The sequence below is a fragment of the Dicentrarchus labrax genome, unplaced genomic scaffold (assembly GCF_905237075.1).
Source record: "Dicentrarchus labrax unplaced genomic scaffold, dlabrax2021, whole genome shotgun sequence".
Classification (NCBI taxonomy): domain Eukaryota; kingdom Metazoa; phylum Chordata; class Actinopteri; family Moronidae; genus Dicentrarchus; species Dicentrarchus labrax.
In genome coordinates, this window is record NW_026136705.1 from 12578602 (window position 1) to 12592296 (window position 13695).

A 13695-nucleotide genomic window follows, 5' to 3' on the forward strand; every position below is an offset into this window, starting at 1 on the left:
TAGAGTCAGACAGATGCAATGTCCTTAAGCAAGTCTGTGTCTGTCCGTCCATCTGTCCCTCACATGTGGTACCAATTGTCTAAAAGATTGACAAACACGACTCTTGCAGTATTAAAGATTATAATGATCCACCTTTCTTTAAGTTTAGATTCACACACTCATTTTGCCTTCATGTAGAGTGTTTGTGCTGGACTCCAGTCATCTGAAACAGCCAACACAGAATGGCCGACACAGAGTAGTGCAGCAGTGACCCCATGGCAAGAGCAGCCACACATAAAAAAAACCAGCCACAGGCATCACTCAAGATGGGTCCTAAATCTAACTGCACTTTACTCCATCATAGTACTCCATCGGCCTGGCCATCAGATCAGACTATTTCAGTTACTGCTTCACACCTATGACTATGAAGCTTGTTCCTTATTCATGCGTATACTTCTATATTTAAATATTACAATAATCGAGACATATATTCTCTCAAATCTACAGCAGCGTTTACTTAATCAAAACATGGAATTACAGATGTCATATAAAGGCCAGACAGATTTTGTCTGTGGAGATCTTGTGTAGAAAAATCACAGACTTTGCAGATGTAGCAACAGATTAGTATTCCTGCTGTGTCCGGCACGCGTGTCTCTAAACAGAGTGACAACCTGTTAATGTCCATTTCTGCTGCAACAGTGCAACAAATGTTTTATCGTTTCACACAGCAGTGCTCCCTCTGACTTCTGCTGGAGCAGTACATTAGTGGACACTTGCTTGAGACCTCTTTACTTCATGCTTGCAGCTGTGGTGGAAACCGAGGCTCTAGGTTTTATAAGACTAATGACCCCATTGTGCATGGGCCCCAGCCAGGGTATCTACTCTGCTGATCTGACTCACTCATACAAATGGGTCAAGCACCCACAGCCTGTCTCACACTTTGACAGATATTGTTGCAACTGTAATTGTAATAGTGTAATAATACTGATTTGCACTGATTAGGATAATACTAAAATCCTTGACACATCACTAACCCTCTCATCCTCCACGTACTCCAGCCCAGACAGCACAGACAGAGGGCACCAGAGAACCCCTTTTGCTAAAATGCCACTGCATGCCAAAGTTTGAATTAACTATTCTACATCTACATCTACAGACTTCAGCAGGGAATTGGCCTCCAAATACTACTATTAAAGAATCAACCAACATTACACATATTGATATAAAAGTAGACTATAGTTTTAAGTTTAAGATTCATGTTGGAAAGTAATGCAAATACATACAATGAAACTGATTTAAAACTGACTTTTATACTGACCAGATCTAGACAGGATTGTGCAAATCCATATAATCTGGTTAAATTATGCTTAAGCGGCTTGCACCCATCTCTGAAAATCTCCATTTATAATATTCTAATCCGGTATTCAATAGTGAAACAGACAGTACTCAATAGTGAAATACTGGATCGATACACTGCTGCCGCCCTGCGCTAGTCTAGCTCTATGCAAACAAAAGCAGTTCTTTGTTCGTGAAGATTTTTAAGTGATTTATGATGAAGCCCAAAGACTAGAAATGAAAGCACTGCAGCACTCCCCACAGAAACCCTGATGGTGTATAATGGGGTGCCTAATTGCATACCTCATCTAGACCATAAATCATCTGATAAAGCTTCTACTACTTTACTGTGGAGATGAGAAAGTTTTTTCAGTGCTGCTGCTTCTCTGTGATTGATAAGTACACTATGAAGGCTAGCTTCTGAGGGCTGCTGCCACCAATTGAAAAACGGGGTTGGTGGTTCTGTAAACTCCTAATCCCACCCACCCATAATACACATATATAGACAATACTAACAACAGTTACAGTGTATTTTCTAAACTGGCCTGTTTTTGTTCGGGGTCATGTGGGAACTAGATTCTAGCCTAGCTCAAACTGAACTGCCATTTAATGTCACACCATTCATGCTATTTGAATCACAAGATGTGGGTGGCTATTCACAGCTGCCCCACATACCATGCTTACCTAAGATACTGTATAGAGAAATAACAGAAATATAAAATATATGCAATATGTATATGAAAACCTTTTGCATGGCACGGAGTAAACTGTTTTACTGTAATATAAAGCAGTCTTTAGCACCACAGCTGGGTCGCACAACACTTTCAGCACCAGCTCTGAAACTGCAGTTCACTGGGGAGGATGAATTGATGGCAAGTATTACATCAGTACTCAGCACACATGGATGTAAGCCACAAGTGCACTGCTTATTTCTTCCGACCTACTTCCAATCCTTTTAAAGAACAAGTAACCAGAACACCTTAAGGCCTTTAATATAGCGTTGCCAGTGTTGCAAAGTGCTGGTGAGATGAGTGGGTCACCTCCTATCCAAAATATGATGTAAGTATTTTGAATTTCATGTCCCAGATTTAGCTTTTTACTTCTTTATTACATCTCAATAGACTTTCTCCCGTAACTTTATTATTCTATCAGGAGTGCTGTGAAAATTCAATTTACATTTTAGCACTAAGATACATACTCTATTTAGGCCCCAGCTATGTGCAAATGCACTTCCAATAATTAGTAATAATGCATAAAAACCCTTTTTAAACTGAACTATTACAATGGTAGACAACACAGGATTGATGCAATACAAATATACCATACAAATGCATGGGGCCCTCACACATCAGTCTCCTGTGGGACTGCTGACTGATAGCCCTGTGTGGTCACAGTGAAGAGCAGACTGCGCAATTTGACTCTAGGCTTTTACTAATCCTGACAAAGCTATTATTTGTCTGCTTCTGCGATTTGAACTGCAGGCACATCTCCTTTATTTAGTTTTCAATTTCCAAGAATTAGTACAGAGCGTTATACAGAGAAACTGGGTCAAAATGTGTGTATGCAAGGGAATTTCAGAGAGAGAGAGAGAGACAGAGCATGTGTGTCACATTCCAGAAGTCACTTTTGATAACCCTGTTTCATTTTTCATCACAGACATGACAGAAAGACAGATTAAAAAGCTTTATTCAAACTAGTATGATCAGGCAGAACATTTAAGCCAAATAAGCAACATCAAAATCCGACAATTAACCAGACTTTAAAATAAAGCAAGACCATTCTCTCCCATACTGTCTCTGATCCACCAAGTGGGATGGAACTGGATTCGGTTTGATGCAACTCTCGAAGCACACTGTACAATCTGACTGGCAAATTAGCAGAGGAAAAAACTGAGCTGTGTACACAAATGAGAAATAACACACTTTTACTATGCCAAGCACAAGCGCCTCCTGTGCCATCTGATCACAGTGAATACAGAAGATATCAAAAAAGTCTACTGTATAAAAAACACAAAGTATAAAGCAGTTCAATTTACAGTAAATGCATCTACTGGTTCTTCATAGAACATCTGCTCTGAAACCAAAAGGCTGAGCCCGTATCCAACAACGCCTTAGCAAGGTACTTGATCACTGGGGTAACTGTAATTTGTAATACTGTATGACATGCCATTATTTCATTCATCAACAGTCATATACATCTTTTACAATGCAGAAGGCACGCAAGGAGCTCATCATATGTGCAATTTTTCAATTCTTCTAAACAGTGTTGGAATCAGCCGGTTCAGGCATAGATTGCACACATAACATGTATTCCACAGCAAGAGATCCCTCATTACGTGACATCTTTAGTCTGACAGACAGACAGCCAGCTGTGTTTATGTCTGGGCAGCCTGGTGTAACACCAACACCGGGCAACAGTGAGAGAGGAAGAGAGAGGTTAGATTTCACTGACTCAGAATAATGCAGCAATACATCTAGAATAGTCACTGCATTACTGAGTGAGTGCTGCGATCACATTTAGATTTGGTGCATATTTCAAAGTGCTGTCATCTGCGTAATACTCTTTATGCACTGTCTATGGGTTCAGCAGTGGGCTTTTCTTACTCGCAAAGTCAGCACTATAATACTGCAACTATAATTATCGCTATGTTCTCTCACAATCCAGTCTCCTTACCTTACCCAATTAGATCTGATCATTTAGCACCCTAATAAGTGGTCCTAATAAGCTCCTTGTTTCTGAGAAAATGAAAGTCCTGGGCTTCACAGTAGTGCAACGGCACTACCTTTGAGGTCAAGAGATGTACTCTAGTTTCAGTTTTAACTTATGTACACTATCAAAACAACATCATATGCACTAAACTACAAATATGCAACACAAAATGCCCTTGAAGAAGCTCACAAAAGCAGCATTAAAAGTTAATACATAAAATATCTATAAAAACATGAATATTCATAAAACAATACCTTGCCTGGACCTTATATTCCTTTGTACCATGGCAAAGATAAATACATTTCAATATTTTTACTCTTTTTTCATTACAAAATACTTTTTTTGCCACTGTAATTGTATTTTTTTTTAATTGATTAATAAGATTTGCACTATGTGCAATGAATATTTGGGCTTCATATTTGATTTGCCAGCTTTATCAGCCAGGGAAAAACATGAGAGAATGACATTGGGTACATAATAGCTAATATATATGATAATATCTTCTTACAAATAAAGTTGAATTGACATTTGACCTTGTTGAGAAATGTGGTTGTTTTACACACTGTCCACCCAAATTCGTGATGTCACAGTGCCACTGAATGAAAAATTGAATCTGAGGCCGCACCTCCCCCCATGCACCCTCACTACCTCACCCCAACAAACCCGAGACAGGCTGAAACAGAGTAGACTAGATTTTGATCATGAACGCGATCACATGATCAGAAAATTCAATACAACTGTTTCAGTCATGTTTCCCCAATACAGCCAGATAACTGTGTGCCCTGTCAGATGCTTTATATCTGCACAGATGTGTGTATAAAGTATGACTAGCACACCTGATGTTAGTGATGGTGTTAAAATTATTTTTGCTCCTCTGACCTCCTCATGATTTCTATAGAACTATGGTATCTACAATCAAATAAAAAGAGAAACGGTGTATCTCCTATTTTTGTATATATATATTTTTTTCCATTTTACAGTTTTCTTTCCTTTCATTCTTTTTTTGTCTTTTTCACATTCATAACTGTTGAGTACGTACATTGTAAAAAAAGTTGAGAAATCTAAAATCAGATCACTGGTTATTTCATCTGCAAGTTTCTAGTTGACAGTGCGAGCCTTGCAGAACAGCAAGACTCATAATACAGTAGAAAGTATTGTTCAAAAGAGAAAAACACCAAGTGCAAAGCCTGAATCAGTGACATAACCAGCTACAGTTCAGTACTCATTAGATTTATGGAAGAATTCTATTCACCCTGATTCGTATGTGTATTTGTAAATAGGCGTGTCTTGAACTTTTGCTTAAAAAATGTTGCATGATGGCGACTTACGTACGTGGTAAGCTACAGATGGTTTCTAGAACTACAGCACACAGCGTAAACCCTGGAGAGAAGGCAAATTTGCCCATTGAGGAGTTTCAAAGCGTTAAGAAGAGAATGATTTACTACATGAGGCAACTCTAGAAATGTTCAAATATCCTGCCATAAATGGTTTCAATTCTCTGTCCAAATAGTTTGAACACGTTGTAGAATCATGCAGATCCATGCTTAAAAGGGAAAAGAAGGTAGAAAACTGAGGTGATTAGTGGTCGATGATTGTATGGGGGATTGGAGGAGCTGGAGAGCTAAAGAACAGCTGGAGCAGAGGGACTGAGGGAGGACAGTTGTTTTACATCTTCTTTGTGAGTCACAGGGTTTCAGCCAGAGACTCCCATGAAGAGATGATTATATCATGGCAGTTCTCTTCTGGGTTCCTGCTAAAAGAGACAGAATACAGAATTAGCCAAAATAGAAAGTCAACCTCAATATAAACTTATAGAAAGTCCTCACTCATGCAACAGTGGATCGTGACTGGTTACTGCCACCATCATTGACATATCATTGGGTTTCAGGGACGTTTGAATTCAGGGCTAAATCAATAACTCGTTTCTATATTTAGGTTCCTTTTTTTTTTCTTTTCCAAATGTTCGTTGCGGAGTTTTCACCAAATCACCCATAGAAATCAGACTAACACACAGCTAAAATAAAATATGACAATGCTATTAACTACAATAGGGAAGCAGAGGGTGTAATTAAAGCATGCACAAGCAGGCATCACAATGTGCTATTTGGTATTTGGTGGGCCAATATTACAACTATATACTAGACTCCACATTATTATCGTAGGACAATAACCACAAATTTGAGACATGCCCAAACAGAGCTCATGTGCAGGGATGTGGAGTTGATAGTCACTGCTCTCAGGTATGTTACATGCTGAGAACCAATTCAGGACAATTCATTCCCTAATCCCCCTTTTCCTGTCTGTGCCATCGCTCTGCCCTGGATCTCCACCAAGCCAGCCAGATGTGCACAACACAAAGTCTGACCAGCAGCCAATTTTATTCTAATCTCAGCTCTCAGTAAGCTGATAGGTTTTCGCACTTCAGAGACCGGCCAATTTAAATTTGAGTGCTCACAATGGCATTGCACTGGAACAGAGTGTCGTATTTGTGAGGGACAGAGTCTGACCGGTGACAAATGGAAATATTTGATTCTGCTCTATTTAATCGGGAGAACATGTTGACCAAAGGATTACGCCTAAGGTTTGCATTGGGAACTGTGACAGGTTATCAAACCAGATTTTTGAGCCAAACCAAGAATGTATACCAAATAGAAAAGGATAGAAAATGTCTACATAATTATAGTGGCTCTACAGAATGTAGTTAGCAACCAGCATACCTCCAGTTGTAGAATGGACTTCCTTTCATTTTGAGTACTTAAGAACAGAAAAAAGAGACAAGTTCAGTTGTACGTGTGAAATTCAAACACAACTCACACACATACACATCATACACATCTCTGTCTCTCTCTTTCTCTCTCTCTCGCTCTCTCACCACATGCACCTGTGCATTTATGCACATTCATATTGTTTAATCTTTCAGTGGATCACTTGTTGCAGTCTTCAGGTCCAGCTGTACAAAAGCAAACAACATCTGGATCAGTTTCAGCGGTTCTACACTGATTACAGTCTACTGTCAGCAGGAGCGCTGATAAAGATTCAACAGACACCCAGCATGACGCATCTATACATATCTCTTGTCCTTGAAGAAAAACCCCTCCATGTCTGGGCTTCTTTGAAGTACCCCCCCCCCCGTCCTCTTTTACACCCACTAGTTATGCTCTGATTGTGCATTATGCATCTGCTATAAATTACCTACATACTGCATAAGACATCGAACAGCGGCACATTTTCTGTTTGGGGGGTTATTTGTTTGGCCTAATTATGCAATGAAAGTGCAGATATTTTGCCTAAAAATACAATGATAATCAGTGTTTATTCTTGTCTGAGTTGGATCTTTTTTTTTAGTTCCCATTGGAAAATGGTGCATTTCAGTCCATATATATATATGTGTGTGTGTGTGTGTGTGTGTGTGTGTGTGGTTTTAATTGCAAATTTCAATTTTACTTAGACTACACAAAAAAATGTCATTGCCCTCAGTGTGTGTCAGCTAGTTGACATGTCATGCTTAAAACACTCAAAAGACTCATACTCTAAACAATAATAATGTTTGTTTCAGTGATGTTAGCTGAAATGCATTTTAAGTACTCAAATCCTTGAGATGAGTAAAAATCTTAAAAATACTAATTGCCAAATAAAAGTGTTAGTGGCAAAATGTACTTAAAAGCATCACAAATAAAACTTCTTGCTCTGCAGGAAAAGTGGTCACTGTGACTGTTATATATATTATATATTATATATGACACTATTACATTTCTGCACCAGCTCGATGCACCAGAGCAGTAGAGTTTTAATGTTGTAGCTGGTCAAAGTGTTTTAACTACTTTATATTGCAGACTGTACATTAAGAGCTTTATATGCAGTTGTGTAGTTAAGTGCAGTAGGTCCCAACCCAGGGGTCAGGCCCCCTGCATAGGGTCACAAGATAAATTCTAAAGCTTTTCAAGTCTCAAACAGTTAAGGCAAACCCATCTGAGATGTTTAGAGGGAAATATTTGTTATAATAATTGTTGTGTTACTGCTAACAACTCTGAAACATGACATGGGGCCCCACACTACATACTGCATTTTTGTAAGGGGTGTAACCTAATCAGAATGTATCAACTACAAAATGCTTTAACTATAACTTACTGTAACTAACTTTAACCAACTTGCATCCGCAGTAAATTCAACAAAACATCTGTTGCTCATGATATGTAAGATCTTTTTATGCTATAGTAAGTCCCAGAACACACTTATTAGTATAATCAACAGTGTGTTTTCTGTAAGCACCCCTGAATAGAAGTGTGTTTCCCTCTTTCTGCTCCATCAAAAGCTGCCCTTCAAAATAATGTCCTTCACCTGTTTGTCAACCAGGATTAATGACACTAAATCCCCTCCGAACCCAGCTGCCACTTCTTTTATACATACCTCCAGCGTGGATGCTCTGGAGTCTGTGGTCTCACTTGGCCCTATGCTCCTGGGTATACTGGACACAAAATACCCAGCTCCTTTTGGAATTATTGGCTGTCTCACAACCACTTTGCCCTTCCTGGTCTCTGCGAGGAACAAACTGTACCAGTAGGCATCACTGGAGATCAGAGTGGAATCTGCGATGGTGGAGCTTCTCTGGCTGATCATGCTGTTCCTGCTGATCACACTGTTTCTGTTGGCTGGGGGGATCTTGATGGCCTTTGGCTTTGGTTTTTGACACTTCAGCACAATAATAACCAAGATAGTTATCAGTAGCAGAAATGACACGGCCCCTAAGCCGATTACCAAGTACAGGTTTAGGTCTGTGAAGACGTCATACTCTATTGGCAACTCTGTGGTCTCTGAAAAGGACATGACATGTTCCACCGTTGATATCTTGATGGTGACGGTAGCAGAGAGAGCGGGTTCGCCGTTGTCTTTGGCGACAATCACCAGCCGCTGTTGTCTTGGGTCTCTGTAACTGAACATCCTCGTTGTCCGGATTTCACCGTTGTACTGATCCAGGCTGAAGAGGGTTGAGTCGCTGATCTGCAGGAGCTGATATGTGACCCTGGAGTTCTGCTCAGAATCGGCATCGATGGCGATCACTTTGGCTACCAAGTGCCCCTTATCTGTGGACCTCGGTATCACCTCCTCTACGACCGAGCCCTGCGCCCGCCAAGGTGACACTATGAGAGGAGTGTTGTCATTTTGGTCCAGGATGATGATGTGAACTGTCACATTGCTGCTGAGCGGGGGCACACCAGAGTCTCTGGCCTCGATGTGGAAAAGAAATTCCCTTTCTCTCTCATAGTCAAAGGTCTTCAGGGCGTAAAGATCACCATTCTCAGGGTTGATGGAGAACAACATTGACATAGACGTGTTAACAATCTCCTTCTCCATTATGAAATAAACCAAGTATTGGTTCTCATTGAGATCTGGGTCAAACGCACTTAGAGATGTCAACAATGCCCCTGGCACATTATTCTCTACAACATGGATAGTGTAGAAGGACTGGGAGAACGCGGGTGCGTTGTCGTTGATATCCAGAATCTCTAATGTGATGGTTTCATCTTCAAATAAGGGAGGCGAGCCTTTGTCTGTCACCCTCAGTGTGATATCATATTTGCTTGTTATTTCTCTGTCCAGTGGCTTTGAGACCAGCAGCTCAAAGTAACCCTCTGAGGACTTGTTTAGGAGGAACGGTAAAGACTTTTGCTGATTCAAAGTGAGCTCCACTTCCCCGTTGAGACCGGAGTCCCTGTCGCTGACACTGACAACCGCGATCAGCGTCCCTACAGAGACGTCCTCAGTCAGAGCACTTTTCATAGACTTGATGGTCACCTCTGGGTAGTTATCATTCACATCTGTGACGAACACCATGACTTTACAGTGGCCTGACAGCGGGTTGGCCCCTCTGTCCTGGGCCTGTATGTGCATCTCAAAACTCTGACTCTCTTCATAGTCGATCACCCCCTTCACCTTGATCTCACCTGAGTTCGGCTCAAGGGAGAAGAGCTCTTGAGTCTTCTCTGAAGTGTACAGAGTGTATGAATACACCAACTGAGCGTTAGTGCCTTCATCCAAGTCTGTTGCGTTTAAGGTCATGACCACTGTCCCTGCAGCCGAGTTCTCGGAGACGTTGACTTCAAATGCCGGCTGACTGAAGAGGGGGGCGTTGTCATTGATATCCAGGACGTTGATAATGATGCTGGCTGTGCCGGAGCGGGGAGGCACCCCTCCATCCACAGCGGTTAAAATCAAATTATGAATCCCATGCTCCTCTCGGTCCAGATTACCGTTCAGCACTAAATCGACATATTTGGAACCGTCACTGCCAGCCTGTATGTCGATGCTGAAGTATTTGCTTTCGCTGAGATAGTAGGTCTTGATTGAATTCGCCCCCACATCCGCATCCACGGCGTTTGTCAATGAAAATCTCTCACCGGGAGGGGTTGCCTCCGAAACGTCCAAGTGCATTGTCCTTCTGCGAAACACCGGCGCGTTGTCGTTGATGTCCATGATTTCTAACTCGATGTTAAAAATGCGTATGGGGTTTTCGAGTATGACATCCATTTTCAGAAAGCACGAGGTTGTTTTAGTCATGCATATGTTCTCCCGGTCGATCTTCTCGCGGATGATCAGCTCCCCCGTTTCTTTGTTGATGTCAAGGTAATTTTTGCTGTGGATGACATCGAGCTTTGCCCTGCGCTGCACCAAACTGCGAACATCCAGACCCAAATCCGTTGCCAGATTGGCAACAAAGGAGCCCTCTTCCATCTCCTCCGGTATAGAGTACCGAGTGATGGAGAGCGCACATCCCCATAGTGCAGTGAATGTAAAAGCAGCCGCGATCAATCGTGTCCGTAAAGGTGCACTGACAGGCGCCATCATCGTGGTGTTTTTAAATCTAGAAATGAAACAGATCCTTCCTTACGATCAGGTTGTCTTCGTGTAGGAGAGCGCCGGTGTCATTCTTGCCTCCTCCACGCGTTGTAGCTGCAGTAGGCCATATACAGTACAGTACCGCTGGAGGAGCGAGGCTCTCACACCAATGCTCTGCAGGGGCGTAGGCATCATCTGCGTAGGCTGGTCGGGTGGCTTCATTCAAATGAAGGGCTGCACATATTTATAATAACAGAATTTCCAGAAATGAAAAATTTAAGTGTTTTTCAACATCTTGTGCAGCAACTTGGATTTTATGTTGACCTAAATACTGTATGAAAAAAGAACAGTGCTTGGATTTGATGTGATTGACAAGTTTTCCTTTTGGTTTGTTTATTTGTTTACACATATAAAGTAATCTAATATATAAATTAAAGGAGAGTTGTCTAAAAAACCTTCCACAGGCTTGAATTCTCCAGGCAGCAAACAATTATTTCACTAAAGTAGAATCAATTACACACATATAACACACGCAAGTATTCACAAACACTATCATTTATAGACCAAGAGCATACACTCATATGATATAGCTTAGAGTTGTCCTTTGAAATAAAAAAAACAAGTCATATTCATAAAAGTAATTTGTAAAGCCTTAGTTCAAAGCTGATATTACTCCATTATTTTGTTCTGAGACCATTTTTCTAAAGTTAGAATACATTCACTTATAGTTCTTTGGAAATGTTTAATTTATCACACCTGGAAGACACCTTTGTGGAGCAATGCACAAAATAAAGTTAAATGTGTAAATGCTAGAAGCATTTACCTACATAACATTAAGAGATTGTTACTTTATTACCAGTGTTATTTAAAGTTACATTTTCTGCTACTCCCCACAAAATTAGGAATTGTGTTCTTTTCACCATAAATTCAGACTTATGACAATTCAAATTCTGTTTGTTTGTTAAAATCAAAGTCATGGAATATTTCCAGCTGCTGAATATAAGCGTTTCCATCTACCAAGCTAGTTTCCTCCACGATTACAAAAATGAATTCAACGATGTGATAGGGTTTATTATTGAAATGTGTTAGTAATTAGTTACACTACTAGTTACTGGGTAAAATAGCATTATTACTGTAATATTATTACTGGTAATGAGTTGCAGTGCTGTTTATTACTGAATTGTTGAATTCACATATTGAACAAACCAGGATATTCCCAGAATCTCCTTTGAAGGCTACAATCAAAATATTGCCAAACAGGGATAATGAGGAAATAATAAGGAAACAGTAAAGGATAAAGTATATATGTTGTGTCATTCCTTCTTTGGCCCTTTGGTGATTACTGCCAATAGTATGGAGCAATATTGTCATACTGCAAGAGGCTCTTGCTATATGGCTGATGATGAATAGTATTGGTATTAAAATGTGGTCCTGTATTAAGAGATGTAATATTCAAGTTCAATTCAATTCAATTCAATTTTATTTGTATAGCGCCAATTCATAACAGAAGTTATCTCAGGACACTTTTCAAATAGAGTAGGTCTAGACCGAACTCCTTTGTTGTGTTTGCATTTCTCACCTCTGTCTTGTAACCCATTTCTTCCTCAGTCTAACTGACCACTGTGCAAGGGGAGAACCATAGAACCATCCAGCATGCAGCTTTTACCCCCTGTCATTATTTGTGCTTGCTGCTGTATTTTAATGCGTTTGGTTATACTGACATGATGGGCGATAACGTGACAATGTTACTCAGCATTCCTGTCCTTTAGCTCCATCCGGTGACAATTTATAGAATTACAGGAGCATCTGGAATTCACACACGCACAATATTATCTGTTAGTTTTAATACATTTAAAGGTTTATTTTGGACTAATTTACCGAACTACACTTTATACAGTTACACTTTATAAAAGGTACACCTCAGTGGTATATTCATTATAATATCAATTATATTTAATATTTTAGATCCCTGATTTTTTTCTCCCCTATCAAAAGTTTGTTTCACTACACTAACTTTGGCTAACTAGTATGGCATAAAGACAAAGATGCTTTAAATAGAGAGATACTTCATGTCAACTGCAATTTGTAAATTGAAATGTTGTTGTATTGAGTGAAGTGAAAACAACTCAATGATGAGAAAAAGACTTACAGTATTAACTGTAGACGGACTTAACCACACTAAGCCTTCATCACCTCCCTGAGCCCATCCAGCACGAGCCCTACAGCATCTTAATGATCACGTGTACAATGACGAAGAACTAGCAATGAACAAAAATGCTATTGTAAGCATTTTTAATATTATTACTGTCACCTTTGAAGGTGAAGTTGTCTATGGACTCAATCTAAATAGTATTTCTTGTTCATTTTGTGCAGGTACTGCCTATAATAGGGACGTGCTGTAGTGGGTGGGGTATGGGGTAGTGGCAGAGTCCTGTATGCTTCATATTGATTGCTTTGTTTGATTGCTTGATTTATTATTGTTGTCTATTTATTTTATTCTTATCTTTATTTCTTATTGTCTGTCAATGTCCATGTCATACAGTGCCCTTTTTTGTTTGAAGGGCATGCATTTCCAGGGGCTAATTGAACAAGAGAGAAGGAGAGAAAGGATAAGTTAGAGCTCTTGGTTTATAAGAGAAATGAAATCAGCAGGTTTACAGTACATACCATATATATGAGTGTATGTGGGAATTTTAGCATGTTAAGTGATATACAAGTCATAATCAGACCCTTTTATGATTTTTTTATATATGCATGTACAAAAGTAAAAAAAAAAGAGAAAATAGTGTTTTAGACTATTATGGAAATAAAATAGTGAATGCCAAAATGCATAACATG

General features: G+C 39.9%; 1 protein-coding gene across 4 annotated transcripts; it reads right to left on the reverse strand.

Moving 5' to 3' along the window:
- Positions 1-2983: 2983 nt before the first annotated feature.
- Positions 2984-11039, reverse strand: LOC127364397 (protocadherin alpha-C2-like). 4 transcript variants are annotated; one of them, XM_051401893.1, is made up of 3 exons: positions 8431-11039; positions 6741-6777; positions 2984-5773 (listed from the first exon to the last, which is right to left on the reverse strand). In XM_051401893.1, the coding sequence occupies exons 1-2, from the start codon at positions 10864-10866 to the stop codon at positions 6766-6768; spliced, it is 2448 nt and encodes an 815-aa protein (XP_051257853.1). In that variant the 5' UTR covers positions 10867-11039; the 3' UTR covers positions 2984-5773; positions 6741-6765. The 4 variants fall into 4 exon arrangements, with proteins under 4 accessions (XP_051257853.1, XP_051257852.1, XP_051257851.1 ...); XM_051401892.1 differs by having other exon boundaries at positions 2984-5776; XM_051401891.1 differs by lacking the exon at positions 6741-6777.
- Positions 11040-13695: the final 2656 nt, after the last annotated feature.

Excerpts from the sequence above, each read along its gene's own strand:
- LOC127364397 (XM_051401890.1), bottom strand. The coding sequence starts at position 10,866 with ATGATGGCGCCTGTCAGTGCACCTTTACGGACACGATTGATCGCGGCT. Across the intron at positions 5,777-8,430 it reads CCAGAGCATCCACGCTGGAG|CAGGAACCCAGAAGAGAACT; the intron begins GTATGTATAAAA and ends TGTCTCTTTTAG.